The sequence below is a fragment of the Coregonus lavaretus genome (genome assembly GCF_964263955.1).
Source record: "Coregonus lavaretus genome assembly, chromosome: 3".
Taxonomy (NCBI): domain Eukaryota; kingdom Metazoa; phylum Chordata; class Actinopteri; order Salmoniformes; family Salmonidae; genus Coregonus; species Coregonus lavaretus.
Genome location: NC_139990.1, coordinates 28173724 through 28197382, shown reverse-complemented (window position 1 = coordinate 28197382; position 23659 = coordinate 28173724). Strand labels below are relative to the sequence as shown.

General features: G+C 43.8%; 1 protein-coding gene across 8 annotated transcripts in view; it reads right to left on the bottom strand.

The window, feature by feature from the left end:
* Positions 1–4459: 4459 nt before the first annotated feature.
* LOC311109529 (protein argonaute-4) overlaps positions 4460–23659 on the bottom strand; it is a 34117-nt gene continuing 14917 nt past the window's right edge. For 2 of the 8 annotated variants that reach the window (XM_084152453.1, XM_084152451.1), the window contains exons 7-17: positions 23239–23326; positions 22844–22991; positions 21844–21963; positions 16115–16243; positions 12502–12635; positions 12022–12206; positions 11518–11677; positions 11036–11351; positions 7427–7561; positions 6623–6924; positions 4460–4998 (exon numbers count right to left, since the gene is read on the bottom strand). In XM_084152453.1, coding sequence (XP_084008579.1) covers positions 4890–4998; positions 6623–6924; positions 7427–7561; positions 11036–11351; positions 11518–11677; positions 12022–12206; positions 12502–12635; positions 16115–16243; positions 21844–21963; positions 22844–22991; positions 23239–23326 — 1826 coding nt within the window. In that variant the 3' untranslated portion in view covers positions 4460–4889. Of the gene's footprint in view, positions 4999–6622; positions 6925–7426; positions 7562–11035; positions 11352–11517; positions 11678–12021; positions 12207–12501; positions 12651–16081; positions 16244–21843; positions 21964–22843; positions 22992–23238; positions 23327–23659 lie in introns of all 8 variants that reach the window. The other 6 variants (XM_084152446.1, XM_084152448.1, XM_084152447.1 and 3 more) reach the window with 3 other exon arrangements.

Below are 23659 nucleotides of genomic sequence, written 5' to 3'. Positions count from 1 at the left end.
GCCTCTACAATGGGGCTTAAATGCTCTGCTTTGCTCTACATGGCTGTAAATGAACTTTTACAACTCTGCTTTTTGTCTGCAGCAAAAGCGAGAGACAGCTAAAAAGGGGGTTAGGTGAAATGAATGTTGTGTGCGAGCAGAATGAACCAGACTACAAAGCTGAACACCCACGTGAAAAATACAGGTCAGGTGTAAGCATTCACTTTCCATCTAAGGCATGGAGTACAGTGGTGTTACCCAAAAGAAGTATTATTAAATGTACTCACAATTTATCCATTGAGGTGGTTTGATTCTTTCTCTCTTAAATGAAAAGAAACAATGTCTATGGTCACAATTAACTGGTCTTACATATCAATGGCGGATATCCCACTTTATGGATTATATCAATGGATTTACACTGTTTACTGCTGACATCAGTTAAAGGTGTGACTGTGTATACTGGCCAGTAGCCCAACTGGGATTGTGATGGATGGAGAGGCAATTTTATTTTGCATAATTTTTAAATATCCTGTTCACTACATCACATTGAACCTTGGTGTGTCTATGTTGATGAATTAAATATTATGGCAACAAGATCTGCGGTTTGAGTTTCCTTTCTTGCGTGAGTATGACCTCCTCTCCTTGGCAACGGTGGTCATGACAGCAGCACAGGACACAGGAAATGGAAGAGGGGTAACGATACAATGAGAGCGGGGGAAAGAGGAGAGAGGAGCACAGGCAAAGGATAGCTGTCCATTGTGAATGAGACATGTTTGCCCGTGGTACTGCATATGATGAATACCACAGCATAAGAAATCCAATGGAATCATTAGCACACACACACACAAACTAATACATGAAAGTCAAAATAAATGATTGACACTTAAATATATTGGCAGGTTAATTGATTTGTCTAGTTGGTGCTTCAAAGGCTGTACACACAATGTTTTACGGAACATGCTGTGTGCATACACAAACAAGTAGTATATTTAAGATGGACATCCCCGATTTAGTGTATTCATCTCCGAGATAGAACTATCAGCTGACCACATTACTTATTGTCCAAGTCAACAAATGCTGTCAACAAGTCCTCTTTAGAGACTACAGATTTTAAATTGATCTTTGGTACATGATACAGTGGTATTGTCATAAAATGACAGCCTGACAGCTTCTTATCTTTTGTTATCGTAAACTGTGAGTAAGGAGGGGGTTTTCAGGAGTCCCATCTCCTCAGACTGCTATTGCTCAGCGAATGAGTTGATAACTGACCTGTTCTGCCCATTGAGAGAACGATGCCATCTACTGGCACATGCATGTAGTACATTAGTGGTGATTGTAGACTAGTTCTATTATAGTGTACATGCAATTACCCAAAGTGGCAGCCCTGTAATCACTCAACTAATTTATTAGTAAGAATACATTATAAAATGGAATAGAAGACTAACGTTTGCCCTTTGTGTCATGTGTGGTGTTGGGGTTAAAATAAGGAAAAGGAATGAACACCAGTGTATGATATAGGCATAAAATACCAATTTATTACTTTGCACAATAACACAAATATTCCCTGCAGGCTAAAAAAAAGGTTTTAAAAACATGTCACATAGCAATACAGCGAGTGATTGGGCACCCTTGTGGGAGGGGCCTGAGGAAGTCCCACCCCCTCCCCAGCAGGTCAGACAGGGTACTGTTCTATTGCTATTGGACAGTCACACAGCTCAGACCACTAGCAGAAAACAGCAGAGCTACACACCAGAATAAAGAACAAAAAAATTTAATTACACTTACAATGTCGAATAACAAATCTGTAGATATTATATCAAAGAGGAATTAAAAAATAAAATCATGCTCTCTTTCAAACGGGGCACAGAAAGAATAGATTGTTAAAAATGTTAAAAAGAGGTATTCCTGTGGCCGTGGACGCCTTGGGCCGAGGCCCCCCACAGAGAGGAAGTGCGCTTGTGTGGGTGGCCAGCAGGGTGGCGCCACGAGACAGGAGAGCCCCGAGAGGCGTGGCAGGGGCACAAACCAGACAGTGGAGGCCTAAATGGACGCTACACTGGGGCCTGTGAGGGGGGCGAGGGGTCAAGTCTTTACCGGGCCCACGTTTGAATAAAGTACCTCGTTTGTCTTCGGGTCACGACGCAAAGGCTCGAACACTCCACCTCCAGTGGCCTGTGCCTTCGTTTTTTTACTGACATTTGTGTAGGAATCTTTAAAATACATCTTGAAGAGACTGGACAATATTGCTAGCCTAAAACAGTCTCACTAAATTCATAAACATTTACCCTATTTTTTTTCCTCCTGTCTCTCGTGATTCTAAATACTTTTTTTTAGGGACAATACTCTGGCATGCAGGTGAGAAAAGTCAAAATGTTTGAACCTTTTTCTTATTTTTTCTTCAGAGCCTAAAGAGCTAGTCCACTGAATGTATATTCCCACTGATTGATACAGGCAAAAAACAAGTTACAGAAACAAACGGCGATAGAGAGCAGACCAACAGCCATGTCGACAAGAAGAAATATAGCTTTTTCCTCATCCGAAAACTGGATTTAGGGTTAATATTGCTTTGCAATGATAATATGTTCAAAACTGGGGAGTCATCACCGCCTTTGGATCCCCTGCTTGGAGACCACACCCACATCCTGCACACTCCTCCAGTCTGGTCACACCCACAGGGACACACAGACCACAACACCAGGCTGAATCACCGCAGCCCCATTGCCCCGTGGGAAAACGAGTGCACGTCACCAACAGCTCAGCCCCTCAAACTTATTGCATGCAAGGCCTGGACAGCCACCACGCTCCCCTACCATAGGCCAGCGCCCATGCCCTCGACAGGTAGGCGCTCAAACTCATTCATAGCAAACCTGCTGCTCTATGGATGGTTTATTACAAAAGGGTTGTTCACTGAGCCGACCCCCTGACGAGGTGTGCCCGCCGCTTTCGACCCCACCCCCATCCTCACCGCGAGGATAACTGTAACCACGACCGTGGTTAAATAGGATCTTTAACCGTAGTCGTGACTGGTCAGGTGTTATTAGGTCCAAGGGCAGTGCTTATGCTTTATGTCAATTCATATCCTGTGTTCAAAACCTTATTTAATTTTTAAAAAACAGAAACACCATAAGTTTAGAATTGGATAGATATACTTGTTCTAATACACACAAGCCGTAATAGAAACATTATGAAGTTCTGAAAATGTGACTCTTGCATACTTCTTTGTACCACTTAGTCTGTCCCAGTTTCTTCCTAATGCCAGCTCTGATTGTCACCTTTCTTCCATTCGAACCGAAAACCCCCTTCTGCCAACAGTCTTCATCTGATGAGCGCTGAAGGTAGCCTCCTGTTTTACCAGTCAGGGGTACCGGTGACAGCTCAACACAAATCTTTTCTACTGGAGAACACAGCCAAACCCTTCCCTACTACCAGAAACTACTACATCACTGAGGAGCAGAAGGGAGCATAAACCGATACACCTTGGGCCTCTCTCCAGCGTAGCCCAGAATGCTACAAAGTGTCCAACTCTAAACCCAGCCACTCTTATCCTGATCTCATAACTACACATCTGATTGCTGCCGGTCTGATAATTATCATAATCGTAGATAACAACATCAACAACAACAATAACAACAACAAATATAACTACTAAGTCTAAACAACAGTTAAGATTAGCCACAAAACAGTTTTATATTAAACTCTTAGAAATTCTGCTTTTTGATTCTGATGTATAAATGCATAAAATGTAAGAGAGAGTGCCCTCTGTTGCTTGCCTAGCGTCCTGGGTCAGTGCAATGAATTGGCCGGTAGCAAAGGAGACCCCAAAAGTTAACCAAATGGGTTTTCCGCTTCCGACTAGTGCCTTGCTAAAAAACCGTGCTCCGCCCCACAATGTCATAACCGTTCAGACAAACGGGTTTAAGGGATGGATCCCCTTCCTCACACAGCGCACCAACTAAGTCGGCTTAGCCCAATGCCATAACCCCGCGCAAAGCTCTCAACCATTCAATAGGTCCCAATGCCCAGTCAGTCACACCGGCTAAACCACGGTTGCTACTGCTACATATACACCCACCGGCCTCTGTGAAGCCTGTATAGTTCAATCTGTTCTATAGATGTAAATATTTATATATATGTAATGTGTGAATATAAAAAACATCAAATCTGAGGCATTTACAGCAGTTTTCTTGATTTTCCCCTTTACAATTCAGTGGCCTTCCATGAAACACACGCACACACACACACACGTATATACACAAACGCACACACTCAAGCACTTATTCTTCGCTAAATGGGAGAAGAGTAATGGGTATGGATACCCAGGTGACCTCGCTTGTAAAAGACTGAAGAAAAGGAGAAAGTTAAAACACGATCATAAAAAGGAAAAAAATATATATAATTCTCAAAAAGGTCCACCCACCCATGTTTCCATGCAAACCCCACCATGACCCCCCCCCCCCCCCCCCCCCCCCCAACCCAAGACCTTGTGACAGATTTTCGCCCCAAAGGGGCTTTGAGGTAAAAAGTAGACAGAGTCCTGCTGAGCTGGGAGAGCTAAGAGCTGCCACTGACTATTGGCGTCAGTCCGCTCCATTGCTCAGTGTATTTTTCCAAAACAAAAAAAGACATTCAAAAAAAAAACGAACCCCCAAAAACATATTGGCTCAACTTGTGTGTGTATTTTGTTTTCTCTGTGCATCGGAAACCCCAACGGTCTCTCAGTGCCGGATTGCTGGTGGAGGGCGGCTCGATCAGGAACGCCGGATGTCGTTTTCCGAAAAGGAAAATACTCCACTGGCACACTTCACTGGCTTCGAACCGCTTTGGTGCACATCAAGACGCAAGAGAAAGATCGAGAGACTGGCAAAAAGAGAGGAGAGGGAGGACAGAATAGCGCACATTGCTAGCGTGGCTCAGGCAAAATACATAGTGTGCTGAGTGTCATAGTGGATCTGGACTGCCTTGGCCAGGGCCAGGGGGTCCCGACCGTTACTCTGGCCCGACACGTGGCTGCCCTCCGCACTGCAGGACAGGACGAGAGAGAGGGGTCAGATACATGATAACGTAAGAGAAACAAGAGCACAAAACCACTACTGTTGGGCTCCACCATTACAACTAGTCATACTGAACAACATTTACCATCATGTATTTGCATCATGCCAAACAAAAACAGTATATTCAGTAAAACTAGATGCATAATATGTTGCAGATATAAATCTAACGTATAGGGCCGCTAATACAGTCCATTTGTGTCTGTTCTGGCTAAAAAACATTTAATGTACAGTACCAGTCAAAGGTTTGGACACACATACTCATTCAACGGTTTTTCTTTATTTTTACTATTTTCTACATTGTAGAATAATAGTGAAGACATCAAAACTATGAAATAACACAAGTAATATTTTAGATTATTCAAAGTAGCCACCCTTTGCCTTGACAGCTTTGCACACTCATGGCATTCTCTCAACCAGCTTCACCTGGAATGCATTTCAATTAACAGGTGTGCCTTGTTAAAAATTTATTTGTGGAATTTCTTTCCTTCTTAATGCGTTTGAGCCAATCAGTTGTGTTGTGACAAGGTAGGGGTGGTATACAGAAGATAGCCCTATTTGGTAAAAGACCAAGTCCATATTATGGCATGAACAGCTCATATAAGCAAAGAGAAACGACAGTCCATCATTACTTTAAGACATGAAGGTCAGTCAATCCGGAACATTTCAATAACTTTTAAAGTTTCTTCAAGTGCAGTCGCAAAAACCAAGCGCTATGATGAAACTGGCTCTCATGAGGACCGCCACAGGAAAGGAAGACCCAGAGTTACCTCTGCTGCAGAGGATAAGTTCATTAGAGTTAACTGCAGCCCAAATAACTGCTTCACAGAGTTCAAGTAACAGACACATCTCAACATCAACTGTTCAGAGGAGACTGTGTGAATCAGGCCTTCATGGTCAAATTGCTGCAAAGAAACCACTACTAAAGGACATCAATAAGAAGAAGAGACTTATCGTGCCAAGAAACACGAGCAATGGACATTAGACCAGTGGAAATCTGTCCCTTGGTCTGATGAGTCCAAATTTGAGATTTTTGGTTCCAACCGCCGTGTCTTTGTGAGACGCAGAGAAGGTGAAAGGATTATCTTTGCATGTGTGGTTCCCACCGTGAAGCATGGAGGAGGTGGTGTGATGTGTGGGGGTGCTTTGCTGGTGACACTGTCTGTGATTTATTTAGAATTCAAGGCACACTTAACCAGCATGGCTACCACAGCATTCTGCAGCAATACGCCATCCCATCTGGTTTGCGCTTAGTGGGACATATGTGGGAACTCCTTCAAGACTGTTGGAAAAGCATTCCTCATGAAGCTGGTTGAGAAAATGCCAAGAGTGTGCAAAGCTGTCATCAAGGCAAAGGGTGGCTACTTTGAAGAATCTAAAATATATTTTGATTTTTTTAACACTTTTTTGGTTACTACATGATTCCATGTGTTATTTCATAGTTTATGTCTTCACTATTATTCTACAATGTAGAAAATAGTAAAAATAAAGAAAAACCCTTGAATGAGTAGGTGTCTCCAAACTTTTGACTGGTACTGTATATCTGTGATACCCCTAAGTATTCTGGCCTTGTGCCTTGCCACTTTCGTCATTACCTGTCGTGATCTTTGTCCACTAGGTGGTAGCGGGCACGGAATGCCACTAGCCTGGCATAGTAGGCTGGCGCGGGGATGGAGACAGAGCGGGTGCAGCGGACGTAGGTGTGGCACAGCTGGTAGGTGAGCAGCTGGAGCTCGTCGGCAGTGAAGCAGTTGTCGTCCCACAGGACGTGGTAGTGGGAGGGCCGGCTAGTGCCCTGGATCCCAGCATGGCTGCACAGGTAGAAGTCAAATTCGGAGGGGTGGGTGATTGTGCTGTCCACCGTGGTTCCGGCTGGGACGTTGCCACTCTTTCCAACCTGTAGGGGGAGATGGTTGTGATTACAGACACTGGACATGCTAGAGTGCTAGTTCAAAAGGTGCTAACTCTTTGCAACCCCTCTTACTTTAGCGGTGTCTAAATCATCAATCCAGTGAAATGCCAGCTCAGCGATTACTCCAAGGATAGGTGTTTGGAGAGATGCATTTAAAAAGTATTGGAACGCTGCCACAGCCCTAGATGCCCTCCCTCATGTTGTACTGTATGTAGAAGTTGCCCCTAACCACAGATACAGGGTCAGATGTCGTTTCATCTCCCTAATGGCTTACAGTTGGGTAATCTGATCCTAGACCTGTGGATAATTGCACCCTCTAAATCAGGGATGTCAAACTCAATTCCTGGAGGGCTGCGTGTCTTCACTCCTCCCTTGTACTCGATAGATCATTTAAAGTTAATTGCTTTGGAACTCCCATCAAAAACCACAGACACAGCCCTCCAGGAATTGAGTTTGACACCCCTGCTCTACATGGGTCTCCACTCACTCGCTCTGTCTTGTCGGAGCAGAAAAGGCGGGTGTGGTGGCGTTTCTGAACCACGATGTAGGTGATGCCCGGTCGATAGTCCTCCTCTAGGCTGATACAGGCCTTCCTGATGGCGATCAGCTCTGGCCACGCCACCTACACACGCCATACACAGTCACACACACGGGAAGAGATAGAAACAATGAGCTTCACATTGCATGGAAAAATGCATTGGTATGATTCTCTGGTTGAGGCGAAGTTGGCGTTGTTTACAAAGGCAGACCAATTCTGATCTTTTGCCCAATTATGGGCAAAATACCAATAATTGGACAAAAAAAATCATTGCAAAATAACATAACTACTTTGAGGGAAAATGTACTTACTACAACTGTGATATGTGGTTGTCTCAGCTAGCTTTCTAAAGATGAATGCACTAATTGTATGTCGCTCTGGATAAGAGTCTGCTAAATTACTAAAATGTAAGATCAGAATTGGGCTGCCTGTGTAAAACGCAGCCAGATCCTATATCCAGGGCACTGTGACAAATCACTAGGGGCCTCCCTTTTCATATATATATATATATATATATATATATACATACATACATACACACACACACACATACAGCGGGGAGAACAAGTATTTTATACACTGCCGATTTTGCAGGTTTTCCTACTTACAAAGCATGTAGAGGTCTGTAATTTTTATCATAGATACACTTCAACTGTGAGAGACGGAATCTAAAAAAAATCCAGAAAATCACATTGTATGATTTTTAAGTAATTCATTTGCATTTTATTGCATGACATAAGTATTTGATACATCAGAAAAGCAGAACTTAATATTTGGTACAGAAACCTTTGTTTGCAATTACAGAGATCATACGTTTCCTGTAGGTCTTGACCAGGTTTGCACACACTACAGCAGGGATTTTGGCCCACTCCTCCATACAGACCTTCTCCAGATCCTTCAGGTTTCGGGGCTGTCGCTGGGCAATACGGACTTTCAGCTCCCTCCAAAGATTTTCTATTGGGTTCAGGTCTGGAGACTGGCTAGGCCACTCCAGGACCTTGAGATGCTTCTTACGGAGCCACTCCTTAGTTGCCCTGGCTGTGTGTTTCGGGTCGTTGTCATGCTGGAAGACCCAGCCACGACCCATCTTCAATGCTCTTACTGAGGGAAGGAGGTTGTTGGCCAAGATCTCGCGATACATGGCCCCATCCATCCTCCCATCAATACGGTGCAGTCGTCCTGTCCCCTTTGCAGAAAAGCATCCCCAAAGAATGATGTTTCCACCTCCATGCTTCAAGGTTGGGATGGTGTTCTTGGGGTTGTACTCATCCTTCTTCCTCCAAACACGGCGAGTGGAGTTTAGACCAAAAAGCTCCCATTCCTCCTCTGGATCATCCAGATGGTCATTGGCAAACTTCAGACAGGCCTGGACATGCGCTGGCTTGAGCAGGGGGACCTTGCGTGCGCTGCAGGATTTTAATCCATGACGGCGTAGTGTGTTACTAATGGTTTTCTTTGAGACTGTGGTCCCAGCTCTCTTCAGGTCATTGACCAGGTCCTGCCGTGTAGTTCTGGGCTGATCCCTCACCTTACTCATGATCATTGATGCCCCACGAGGTGAGATCTTGCATGAAGCCCCAGACCGAGGATGATTGACAGTCATCTTGAACTTCTTCAATTTTCTAATAATTGCGCCAACAGTTGTTGCCTTCTCACCAAGCTGCTTGCCTATTGTCCTGTAGCCCATCCCAGCCTTGTGCAGGTCTTCAATTTTATCCCCGATGTCCTTACACAGCTCTCTGGTCTTGGCCATTGTGGAGAGGTTGGAGTCTGTTTGATTGAGTGTGTGGACAGGTGTCTTTTATACAGGTAACGAGTTCAAACAGGTGCAGTTAATACAGGTAATGAGTGGAGAACAGAAGGGCTTCTTAAAGAAAAACTAACAGGTCTGTGAGAGCCGGAATTCTTACTGATTGGTAGGTGATCAAATACTTACATTTACCTGTGGTTTGAGGGTCATTTACCTCTTTGATTTTACATTTTAAGACCCCTTAAGGTATAAAAATATATTTACAAAAAATATTTTTACCCCTATTTAACCCCTTATTTTAGGCACTAAACTACTTCCATTCATTTCTTTAACTCGTACCGGGGTACCTTCAGATGAGTCTTGAGGCTTGTGTTCGTCCTTGACCAAAACAACCAACATGTACGTGCTCATGAGACTCGCCTTTCCATAGAATGGTGTAGGCCAAACTGTTCGGACGCTACAGACAGACGAAGCAGTCAAATCGAGTCCCGTGACGCTTGCGAGAGTCGTAGAGCAAAACGGCGAACACCATCAAACACCGTAATATTTAGTAGGCCAAAACTTTCGGGCGCTACAGACATTTGTGAGAAGACCGATTTTCGGGATGTCTCATGGTCTGACAAACACCGCTGTTGCTCTGCCACCTTTCACCGCAGATGCGGAAGGGCGACATCGGTGGATGTGGTGGATTGAGACACAGCCAATGCAAAAACACTGACAGATTTTGATGGGGAAGCGCGTGAAATGCGCGTCGGCCATTGCGAGTGCATAGGGTTGCAGGCTACAACGTTTTTTTAGGACATTCAATTGACTGTTAGATGAATACATGACTACTAGCAGTGGGTATTATATTTAGTGTTAGCGATCTAGCTCATGTGTTTTGAGTTTTCACTTCCTCGTGGTGAATTAGACCCCTATGATATTAGTGCACATAAAGATTTAGGCAAATTCATCTCTATTGAACAAAATTCAGAAGCCCTATTTTAAAAAGTAAAATATAACAATACCCGATTGTCACAATACATGACAATCACTTGATTAGGTTTCACGTCAAAATATCTTCAATGATGCATTCCTGCTTGGACATGTTAGATGAAACTACTTATTTCTTGAATAGCCTACCATCTCAGTAGTCTATTACAATCTAAAGCACTGTGAATGACTTAAGGTGATTAATTGTTTTCTATTGCTTGACGCTGCGGGAAAAAATGTGCGCGACTAAATCATGGGCTGGTGCCACCAACTGAAAAAGTTTGTGGCAAGGGGAAATGTTCCTCTGGAGCCCGGTCAAGGGGTGTGATTTTTTTATCTGCTGCTGAGTAATGCGTTCTTCTGCCAATGTTATGCAGAAAGATATGTTGGTAGGACAAGGCTATGCATGTTTGTGCACACGGAAGTCAGTGATTTATGTTTACTATAGGTTAATTAGGCAATATCATGTGATGTGACTAACATGAAAGGGCATTTAGTTGATTATTTTTTTGATAACTAGACTAAATCATTGTTCAAATGCCAAAAATGCCAAGATTAACACTGTCCGGTACCTTCTAAACCCTTTAAGGAGTACTGATAGCATATGCTACCTTTTATGTCACTTAAGGTATCGCAAAAGGGCTGTGAATTAAACCCTTATTTAGACTGAAATTTCATCAAAGAACACTCACTACTCAAAGGGTTAACCAGCCACCGACTCAATATAAGAAACCATTTTGTAATGTAATTCAAATGGTCAATTCAGTACAGGGAGAGAAAACTGAAAACCTAATGAACCAAAACACCACACAGACAAGCATCACCCTCCCAGTCACCTGTTTCATTTGGCCCTCAGACACACCACCGCGGTAGTAGATGATGCGTGTGGGCTTGAAGCGCGTTGACTTGTAGAACTGGATGAGCAGCTCGCGCACCATATTGGTCAGGTCCTGGATGACCTCCTGGCTGTACAGTTGCTCCTGGGACAGGTCCTGGCGCGACGTCTGCACGCGCACCGTGGCACAGTAGCGGCTGGGGTGGCCGTCCATGCTGCCCACCACCGCTGCGATGGAGGGCTTCTTGCCGTCGCCGGCTGGAGGGTGAGTGACGTCCGCCCCTAGGAAGATGACAGGTTGCTGGAACACAGAGGGTCTGGGGGAGTCGAGGTTGTAAAAAAAAAAAAAAAAAAAGGACAGAGATGTCAAATAAAATAAAGGTACAGAGTTTACGGTGTGTGTATGCGTGCTTTGCTCTCAGAGAGGAGGTATAAGTCTTTGGCACAATACAGAATACATTTGTGTGTGTGTGTTGTTGCCACCTCTGATGGGGCACCAGGACATTGTTGATGCCGCCCAGCTTGGCGTTGATCTTGAGGCAGAGGTTGGAGAGGGTCTGGGGGGATGTCTTCACCACGTTCTTCACCTGGACACACTGAGTGGCCATGCCCAGGAGAGTGTCTCCTACCCGCTTCACCTCCGCTGTGGTACCAGGACCACAGAACAATAATAATTTAGCTCTAATAATCTCAAATGCAATGTGAAAACAGTAGCTAGCAGATTGGTTCTTAACATTTTAAGCATGAGGAGTGAACTGGTGTTCCTCAAGTCACTAGTGGAAATTGAGGGGTGTTCTTTCCCCTACCGCCATTTTCAATCCTTCCAATTCTATTTATCAAATATTTTATGCAAATCATGCAAAACCATAAGACAGAGGAAATCCATAAAAAGACACTAGGAAGAGACAGAGACTAATTGAAGTTAGTTTGCCCTTTCTTTCAACATAAGAATAGATTTCCCAAACAAACTGTCAAAATGATTCTTACCGTAGACAGGGGTTTTGCCGGGTAGGATGACCACGATGAGCTGCAGTCCCACATAGGACAGCTTGAGGTGTTTGAACATGGGCTCCACGCTGTCCGCTCCCTGGGCGTATTTACAGAAACATGGCTGGCCCTGGATGGGCATCCCCGCGTCCTTCGAGATCTTCCTCAGTTGGTCTGTGAAGCTCCTAGAGAACCATGAACAAACCTTTAGGGAATGTAGACTAGAGCCAGAATACTGCATTCAAACTGTTGAACAATAAGTTGGAAGTTTTGTAGTCCAAATCCTAACTTAAGATACATTTGCTCAACTAGTTTGCGTACATCATTGGGAGATTTGAATAATTTTTTAGATAAGCCCACAGATCTCAAGTTTGGATTTTGGCCTAAAATGAGTCATGGTCACCACACAGACTAAGGAGGGCTATGGGTATTTGTGGGTGGAGTGGTGTGTCTACCAAGGTTGATGGGCAGATTACTCACTTGAGCAGGTCCTCTCTGCACTGTTTCTGTGGGGCGAAGCAGGCCACGGCCCACACCTTGATCTCTATCCCGGCGTAGAACTGCTTCCCCCGCATGTCCCACACGCCCTGGTTGGGCGTGGCCACGGTCTTATTCTGCGGAGAGAGTCCCTACGCTCTTAGTGAACCCCCCGGTTTAACCAGCCGACACAGCAGATCCAAGTCCCCCGCCCGCACCACACACACACACGTTGCGGGTAGAAGTTGCCACTTACCACTGATACAGGGTCAGATCCTTTGACATATGACTAAATGGGGGTGATTAGGATTGGGGGGGGGGGGGGTGGGAGAATCTGACCCTAGATCTGTGGTTTGAGGAAAGTTCCTGTTACACACACACACACACAATCCCATAGCAAGTAGCCTACAGGCAAACCCTCCACGTGCTAGACAGCACCAGAAGCTTATTCAACAGGGCAGAACATTCATGTATAGAATAGACATGACCATCATGGTTACTATTGTACAACAAGATATATCAGGGTTCGTAGTCACAAAGCTTCTCAGAGTAAGAGTGCCACTGCTGATCTAGGATCAGTTTTGCTTTTCAGTTCATAATGAATAATAAGATTGTTTGGACAGATCCTAGATCAACACTCCTACTCCCGAGACGCTTCGTGGATACAGGCCCAGATATTATCAGATCATTCTAGCTATGAATAGCAGTTCCTCCAGTGTTCAGGGCCTGTAGCGTCTCTGCTTCAATTTTGCATTGTGTCGAGTTAGGCTACCCTCTCTTGAAACAATTAGGCAACCATATGGTATTCTCCAGCAAACTATACATTTACAAATGTGCAGTTCAAGAATGAAAAAGCCCTGAAAACTGGTGGGCTGATCCAGCATTGAATCACATATACATTAGATTGTGATTACACTCAATACTAATACAGTCGTGCATATCACATCAAATTAACAGCAATTTATCAGTGAAACGATAAGTGATGATTATCAAAGCTTTCCACTGTAATTACAGCAACATATTATAAACATCAGCATGATAACACAGTGATGGAGTGACAAAAGAATACAAGGACAGTTGCTTTTCCCATCACAAACCTATTACAGCTACAACAATATAACAATAACAGTTAAAAGGGCTGAAAGATGTCAGTCATACAAATGAATAGTTAAGTGCGACGAGAAAAGCAATCAGTCCACATTTCAGAGGATGACGATAATACTCCATTACCCAGCAGGCAGAAGTCCAAACCACTCAAGAAACTGTAAATAGGCCCAATAAAATGCATATAACCCAGCAATACTGTGCCAAAACTTTTACTACATCCCGATTAAAAGCTATTTCAGTGACCAAATGTTTCTCTAACGTGCAATTTCAAGCCAAGTTCAGCCCAATTATCCATATGGAACATGCGGTTTTACAGTCCACATTGGACCTATAACAAGGTCTGTGGAAGAGGTCTACCCTTACCAAACATTATATAAAGACTGTACAGAACTTATTATGTAGAGACCATGTATATAGCCTACATATAATATGCAATAATAACTGCCCTTCAGGGATGAAGGTCCCTTTACAAAAATATTTATTTTGCTGCAAACTTTGCTGCAAATTTGCCACAACTTCACAGAAACTAAATAGTGTGCCACATAATGTTGCCAGAAGTTTGCAGATGTTTGCCTAAACACATATTTTTTGGTGAATACGTTGCTGTATTTTAATAACATGCTAGTGTCACTGTTCAGTAGCATGTTAGCTAGCACAACAGATAAAGTAGCAACAATATAATCAAAGCAAGACTTCACTTTTGCAGAAGGATACCCTTCCCCTACCTGTGGTGTTGGAAGCGGCTGTATTGGGAGGAGGATGCATCAACACCCTGGAAAGATGTTTGTGGCGCACTCACTCATAACACTTTTTTTTTAGTGATAAATGTGTATCGTCGTCAGGCTTGATAAGTTAAGCAAATGCATGTATTATTCTGAGTATACAAAACATTAAGAGCAATTGCTCTTTCCATGAGACTGACCAGGTGTATCCAGGTGAAAGCTATGATACCTTATTTGATGTCACTTGTTAAATCCATTTCAAATCAGTGTAGATTAAGGGGAGGAGACAGGTTAAAGAAGGATTTTTAAGCCTTGAGGCATGGATTGTGTATGTGTGCCATTCAGAGGGTGAATGGTTAAGACAAAAGATTGAAGTGGCTATGAACGGGGTATGGTAGTTGGTGCCAGGCGCACCGGTTTGTGTCAAGAACTGCAACACTAGTGGGTTTTTCATGCTCAACAGTTTACCGTGTGTATCAAGAATGATCCACCACCCAAAGGACATCCAGTCAACTTGACAACTGTGGGAAGCATCAGCGTCAACATGGGCTAGCATCCCTGTGGAACGCTTTTGACCCCTTGTAGAGTCCATGCCCTGATGAAATGAGGCTGTTCTGGAGGGCAAAGGGGTGGGTGCAACTCAATATTAGGTAGGTGTTCTTAATGTTTTGTACACTCAGTGTATGTATGCACCAGGTCAAGGCTTCTTGCATGTATGGCTTTGAGATGTAAGTTAACAATAATTCATTTTGGAAAAATATCAATTGCCATATTAGGCATAACTCAATTCTATGTTACTTTTCTTCCACCCAAGCCTTATACACCCGAGTCAGGAAGAAGAGACAACTAGTTGACAACTGTCTCTTAATGCTGAAGGCCCCAGTCTAGATTGATTATCATAATTAGTTGATTCGTTTTAAATCAATTGTGTTGAGGCTTGTATATTGTTGCATAAAATAGTGTATACTGTGGCTCTAGAAACAGTTGGCCACACATTTAAAAGTAGATTTAGTAGGCCTAAGTCCCAGTTTATGCTAGCTACATCGTTTGTTTATATAGCATTTATACAAGGCAGAAACATTGTTTCTTTGCTGAAAAATATATAGAACGGCAGTTTCAGTGAGAAGCATAGCAACATCAAGGCAGCTTTGTAACAGCTGACCACGTTTTTCCAAAGTCAATCCAGTCTTTGCTCTTTTCTTCATTAGCATGCTGATGATTTCAAGTTGTATTGGATTTATTTTTCTCTGTTAAGACTTGTTGTTTAGTATATTCAGTATGTTTAGTTTAGTCCTCTGTGAGAAGCAAGTTCATTTAAAGTTTGGCCTATATGTGATTATGTAGATACAACATTTCAAAGTTGTTAACACACAGTAACCAAAAACCGGATCTAATTTGCATATTCACACCGAGCTTGCAGCAAATAGTAGAATGTTCGCCACAAGTTTCCCAGAATTGCTTGCCAGAAGTTCACAAGTCGGCGCAAAAGTTTGCCACAAAACTAATTTGCATGTGAAAATAAGAGGTTGGAGCAAATGTGCAGCAAATTGGCCAAAGGTTTGCCACAAGCCTGTTTTTTTGGTAAGGGTTATATCATTTAATTATATGTGCTGTGTGGCATGAAGTCTCATCCTCCTCCCCTTGGATAGTCCACTCACCCTTTTCTTTCTCACACACACACACACACACACACACACACACACAGCCCTTCCCTCCCGTGATAGATTGGCCCAGCCCGGTGCCCCAGTACTCACCCTGCCACAGTCCCGCCCAGTGTCGGTACTCACCCGGCCCCCATACTGCAGCATGGGCGCTGGGAGGACTCGGCCCGTCACCTCAGTCATATCGTTGTGCACCACGATGCCAAACTCCTTCAGGTAGGGGTCGGGACCGCCGACCATGCTGTTGCTTTTGACCTGGGGGGGGGGGGGCGAAGTGAGAGAGGGTGGTGTGAAAAGGAGGAAAGGGGTTAGGCAAGCAGAGAAGACTTGGATTTCCTGCTAGTGTCTACAGTATTTGTGACCCGCTGCAGGAAGCTAGGCATATGTCGCACGTCACTACTTCACAGGAAATGTGTTTTTTTGCCAAGAAAAACGTGAACTTTCATGTGCCTTAATAACAAACTTGTATGCCATCTGTAAATACGAATAATTGTTTTTGTTAAATTACAAGTCTAGTGTGCCCTCCCGAGTAGCGCAGCGGTCTAAGGCACTGCATCGCAGTGCTGAGGCGTCACTACAGCCTCGGGTTCGATCCCAGGCTGTGTCACAGCCGGCCGTGACCGGGAAACCCATAATTGGCCCAGCGTCGTCCGGGTTAGGGGAGGGTTTGGCAGGCTGGGATTTCCTTGTCTTATCGCGCTCTAGCGACTCGTGGCGAGCCGGGCACCTGCAAGCGTACTTGGGTCGACAGTTGGACGGCGTTTCCTCCGACACATTGGTGCGGATGGCTTCCAGGTTAACATCGTAGAGTCTTCTGATGACAGTGATGGGGAAGAAACGGCGATCAACAATGTTGTCACAGAAGAAGTTGACCGAGTTTTGAAATCAGTGGAATGTCCGGTAGAGTATGATGGCAAATGCGGTGGGAGTCAAAAAGAGAACACAGAAGGCTGTTGTATAAAACACCTGTCTCCCAGAATAAGTATTCAAACTAAGGGCAACCATGGCATCCATGACAGAGGGAGAAGCGTTTATCCATGTATACGGTTAAGAGTCTAGCTACATTTTCTGATATTATACATTTCAAATTTTGTCAGAAAGTAGTTTATTGCAAGTTAAAGCGTACTGTTAGCTAGCTAACGTTAGCTGGCTGGCTTGTTAGCAAACGTTACGTGTATGAGCTGTGTAGCAATATTATTAGTATCTCAGAAAACCATTTGCATTGCTAGTTATAGCCTAATGTTAGCTAGCTAACATTGAACCTAGTTGGTTAGCTTTAGCTACCGTGGCTTGCGAAAGTATTCACCCCCCTCTGCATTTTTCCTATTTTGTTGCCTTACAACCTGGAATTACAATTTTTGGGGGGTTTGTATCATTTACACAACATGCCTACCACTTTGAAGATGCAAAATATTTTTTTAAATTGTGAAACAAACAAGAAATAAGACAAAAGAAACAGAAGTTGAGCGTGCATACCTATTCACCCCCCCAAAAAGTCAATACTTTGTAGAGCCACATTTTGCAGCAATTACAGCTGCAAGTCTCTTGGGGTATGTCTCTATAAGCTTGGCACATCTAGCCACTGGGATTTTTGACCATTCTTCAAGGCAAAACTGCTCCAGCTCCTTCAAGTTGGATGGGTTCCGCTGGAGTACAGCAATATTTAAGTCATACCACAGATTCTCAATTGGATTGAGGTCTGGCCTTTGACTAGGCCATTCCAATACATTTAAATGTTTCCCCTTAAACCAGTGTTGCTTTATCAGTATGCTTAGGGTCATTGTCCTGCTGGAAGGTGAACCTCCGTCCCAGTCTCAAATCTCTGGAAGACTGAAACAGGTTTCCGTCAAGAATTCCCCTGTATTTAGTACCATCCATCATTCCTTCAAATTCTGACCAGTTTCCCAGTCCCTGCCGATTAAAAACATCCCCACAGCATAATGCTGCCACCATCATGCTTCAATGTGGGGAAGGTGTTCATCGGGGTGATGAGAGGTGTTGGGTTTGCGCCAGACATAGCGTTTTCCTTGATGGCCAAAAAGCTCAATTTTAGTCTCATCTGACCAGACTACCTTCTTCCATATGTTTGGGGTGTCTCCCACATGCCTTTAGGCGAACACCAAATGTCTAAGCCCAGCTCTGTGGAGTGTACGGCTTAAAGTAATCCTATGGACAGATACTCCAATCTCCGCTGTGGAGCTTTGCAGCTCCTTCAGGGTTATCTTTGGTCCCTTTGTTGCCTCTCTGATTAATGCCCTCCTTGCCTGGTCCGTGAGTTTTGGTGACGGCCCTCTCTTGGCAGGTTTGTTGTGGTGCCATATTCTTTCCATTTTTTTAATAATGGATTTAAAAATGGTGCTCCGTGGGATGTTCAAAGTTTCGGATACTTTTTTTATAACCCAACCCTAATCTGTACTTCTCCACAACTTTGTCCGTTACCTGTTTGGAGAGCTTCATGGTGCCGCTTGCTTGGTGGTGCCCCTTGCTTAGAGGTGTTGCAGACTCTGAGGCCTTTCAGAACAGGTGTATATATACTGAGATCATGTGACACTTAAATAAAGTCCACCTGTGTGCAGTCTAACTAATTATGTGACTTCTGAAGGTAATTGGTTGCACCAGATCTTATTTAGGGGCTTCATAGCAAAGGGGGTGAATACATATGCAAGCAATACATTTCCGTGATTTATGTTTTTGATTTTTTTTAAACAAGTTATTAAATCACCAATTTGGACTATTTTGTGTATGTCCATTACATGAAATCCAAATAAAAATTACAGGTTGTAATGCACCAAAATAGGAAAAACGCCAAGGGGGATGAATACTTTTGCAATGCACTGTACCTGCAGATTCATGCACGGTGCATAGTAGTACGGGTTAGGATTATGGGTCTAAACAAAAGACTATGCAAGTAACCATTTCACTGTACCCTGTGAATGTGACAAATCAACTTTGATTATATTTGATATAGTGTGCGTTTCCCAGAGACGGTAATGTGAAGACCACAAAAACATCCTGTGGCGTACTGCATTAGCATCGAACAGCCCCCGCGATATGCAACTTTTCAGGGTCACCACCGATAAAGCTACAATAATCGAGAATTTCAACAAGCATTTTGCTACGGCTGGCCATGCTTTCCACCTGGCTACCACTACCCCGGCCACCAGCTCTGCACCCTCCGCTGCAACTTGCCCATGCCCCCTCCGCTTCTCCTTTACACAAATTCAGACAGCTGATGTTCTGAAAGAGCTGAACAATCTGGACCCATACAAATCAGTTGGGCTAGACAATCTGGACCCTTTCTTTCTAAAATTAGCTGCCGAAATTGTCGCAACCCCCATTCCTAGCCTGTTCAACCTCTCTTTCGTAACGTCTGAGATCCCCAGAGATTGGAAAGCTGCCGCAGTCATCCCCCTCTTCAAAGGGGGTGACACTCTAGATCCAAACTGTTACAGACCTATATCCATCCTGCCCTGCCTTTCGAAAGTTTTTGAAAGCCAAGTCAACAAACAGATCACCGACCATTTCGAATCCCACCGTACCTTCTCCGCTATGCAATCCGGTTTCTGAGCTGGTCATGGGTGCACCTCAGCCACGCTCAAGGTCCTAAACAATATTATAAATGCGATCGATAAAAGACGGTACTGCGCAGCCGTCTTCATCGACCTGGCCAAAGCTTGACTCTGTCAACCACCGCATTCTTATTGGCAGACTAAATAGCCTTGGTTTCTCAAATGACTGCCTCGCCTGGTTCACCAACTACTTCTCAGATAGAGTTCAATGTGTCAAATCAGAGGGCCTGTTGTCTGGACCTCTGGCAGTCTATGGGGGTGCAATTCTTGGGCCGACTCTATTCTCTGTGTATATCAATGATGTTGTTCTTGCTGCTGGTGACGCTCGGATCCACCTCTATGCAGACGACACCATTTTGTATACATCTGGCCCTTCATTGGACACTGTGTTAACAAACCTCCAAACGAGCTTCAATGCCATACAACACTCCCTCCGTAGCCTCCAACTGCTCTTAAATACTAAATGCATGCTCTTCAACCAAACGATGCTTGCACCCGCCCACCCGACTAGAATCACTACTCTCGGCGGGTCTGACCTAGAGTACATGGACAACTACAAATACCTAGGTGTCTGGTTAGACTGTAAACTCTCCTTCCAGACTCACATTAAGCATCTCCAATCAAAAGTTAGATCTAGAATCTGCTTCCTATTTCGCAACAAAGCCTCCTTCACTCATGCTGCCAAACATGCCCTCGTAAAACTGACTATCCTACCGATCCTTGACTTCGGCGATGTCATTTACAAAATAGCCTCCAACACTACTCAGCAAATTGGATGTAGTCTATCACAGTGCCATCCGTTTTGTCACCAAAGCCCCATATACTACCCACCATTGTGACCTGTATGCTCTTGTTGGCTGGCCCTCACTACATATTCGTCGCCAAACCCACTGGCTCCAGGTCATCTATAAAGCACTGTTAGGCAATTCCCCGTCTTATCTTATCTCACTGGTCACCATAGCAACACCCACCCGTAGTCTGCGCTCCAGCAGGTATATCTCACTGGTCATCCCCAAAGCCAACACCTCCTTTGGCCACCATTCCATCCAGTTCTCTGCTGCCAATGACTTGCACCCCAGTATCTATTTGCACATCATCTTTTGCACATCTATCATTCCAGTGTTAATACGAAATTGTAACTATTTTGCACTATGGCCTATTTATTGCCTTACCTCCATAAAATATATATGTATTCACTAACTGTAAGTCGCTCTGGATAAGAGCGTCTGCTAAATGACTAAAATGTAAATGTAATAATTTACTACATTCGCACACACTGTATATATATTTTCTGTTGTATTTTTGACTTTATGTTTTGTTTACCCCATATGTAACTGTTGTTGTTTTTAAATCGCACTGCTTTGCTTTATCTTGGCCAGGTCGCAGTTGTAAATGAGAACTTGTTCTCAACTGGCCTACCTGGTTAAATAAAAGGTGAAATAAAATAAAATAAAAACATGACATGCACCAAAGACCGATTAGGATGTAGGCCAAGGACTAGATAGTGTATTTTCACTACCAATTTCGACACTTTTAGTCTTCATCTTTGGTTGTTAACTACACTACCTTACTCTGTTTAGCACATGGCCTCACACATGTATCCTTAAAGAGATGGGTGGGTCTAAGGCTTAAGAGGGTGTGAACAATGCTGAATGGGTGTAGACAAAGAAGAGCTCTCCAGTAGGTGTACCAAAACAGTCACAGGCCATTTTCTGGTGGGGTTACAAGTTTGTCAACTTTCAAAGCAGATTTACTTTCCCATTGTTCCTCAACTGCAGTGTAAGATTTAAAATGTTCTAGCTCCGAGTCTCTACTTTTAACCAATGTGAAAAAAACACCATATCAAATTTTGCTACAAAAAGGACCGAATCAAGGTAATGGGTCAAATTTTTTGAGTTGTGAATCAATCATTTAGAGTTCTACCTCAATCGACCATCAGCAATACCAATAACGGATCAATCAATTCATAAAGCCCTTTTTACACAAACGGTTACCTTACAGCAACCCAGCCTCTATGAAATTGGGGGGGACATGGAATATTCAGAGCAGGGAAACCATATGACGCCAGGCAAGAGATACGTGTATTGAGGTTGGTGTTTCAAGACTGGGGACCGTTTCTGGACAACCACACATCTTTAGAAAACAGTAACACTGACATGGCTAACACTCAAAAGACACAACAGTGCATTTTCCTTGCAAAAACCTCATGGCTGCCTCAGACTACAGCTCTCCACTTCCTGTGTTGCAGTTAACACTCCCACCACCGAGGGAGCAGTAGTCACTCACCAGTCGGCTGATCTCTTCCTGCCTGTCGGGTGCAGAACGTGCTGTAGCTTTGATCATGGTGGAGGTCTGGTTATCTGTCAGCTTCTTGATGCAGCGCTGCCCGGCCACAATATTACAAACCTGTATGCGGACAGAATAGTTAGTTACTGAATATCAAATCAAATTTGATTTGCCACATGCGCCGAATACAACAGGTGTACAGTGAAATGCTTACTTACAAGCCCTTCACCAACAATGCAGTTAAGAAAATAAATAAAGTGTTAAGTAAAAAATGGATAAGTAAAAAAATATAAAATAGCAAGTAATTAAAGAGCAGTAGTAAAATAAAATAACACCAGGGAGGCTATACACAGGGGGTACCGGTACAGAGTCAATGTGCGGGGGCACTGGTTAGTCGAGGTAATTGAGGTAAAAATGTACATGTGGGTAGAGTTAAAGTGACTATGCATAAATAATAAACAGAGTAGCAGCAGTGTAAAAGAGGGGGTTGGGGTGAGGGGGGGGCAAATAGTCTGGGTAGCCATGATTAGCTGTTCAGGACTCTTATGGCTTGGGGGTAGAAGCTGTTAAGAAGCCTTTTGGACCTAGACTTGGCACTCCAGTACCGCTTGGTAGCAGAGAGAACAGTCTATGACTAGGGTGGCTCGAGTCTTTGACCATTTTTAGGGCCTTCCTCTATCACAGTATTCAAGTAATGGAAAAACATGAAAAATATTGTTTTTTATTGGACAAGTCCAGGTACTCCTGTTTCCGTCCGCTTCCATTTGGTGCCTAATGAACGGCAGTAAGCTGGAAACTAAAGTCTGACCATGCCTAGGTACGAAAATGCATAGGTGCAATGAGTGCATCAGTGTTGCCTTCAGGTAATTTCGTCAAAGCCACGAACGCTTGGTAGACCACTGTGAGAGAAACATCACTTGCAGCGAACTCTTGTGTACTCTATACATACAGTAGGGGTTAATTTGAGGTGTGTGTGTGTGTTTTAGAGCCACCCTCTCACCTCCAGGGGTAGATAAGTGTGCTTCTGTTCCTGCCCCACTTGTAGGCAGGGCAGGTGGGGGTATTTGAGCTGTAGGCTGTACTTCTGCTTGAAGTACTGAGCCACTGTACACTCCATGGCCTGGCCATTCTCCAACTGTAAGGGGAACCTGAGCAACAGGCAGACAAGGACATAATAATACACCATATTAATAAACCAAAAGAGCAATGCTTCTTGTCTTGGGTTTTGCATCAACATGATATTGTATCAAGAGATCGAGATGGTTTGTATTTTAGCATAGGTTGATAAAAAAAATTATATATAATCAGAAGAGAAACTTCACGTAGGGCGGCTAGGGCCGTAGGGACACGTGGAAGACGCTAACTGGAATGTGTAGCAACTAGTGCAGCACTTACGTTTGGTGGCTGGCGGGGCGGCGAGTGACATTGCACACGCGATACTTTCTCTTCATCTGACCACAGTGGGTGACCTCGACTTTCAGACCTGAGAGCGAAAAACATATACATAGAAACACCCAGAAGAGCACATCAAAATAGGGCCACAGACTAATAAAAAGATGGGAGAGATAACGAGTGGAGTTTGAAACTGACATTTTAGCATCATTGAAAATGTAGACAGTTGGTGAGTCACTCCATCTTTGACTGTTGAGCAAGACCGTGGTTTTGCTCTTATTGGTGACGGATTGCCTTTTAACATGGCCTAAGTCGAACTTGGGATGGCTGTGCATAACTCAAAACCCATTCACAGCAATGCATGATTTACACAAAAGTTACAGTAAGTTAAGAGTCAAGCATGCATATCTCACGTTAGGATTCA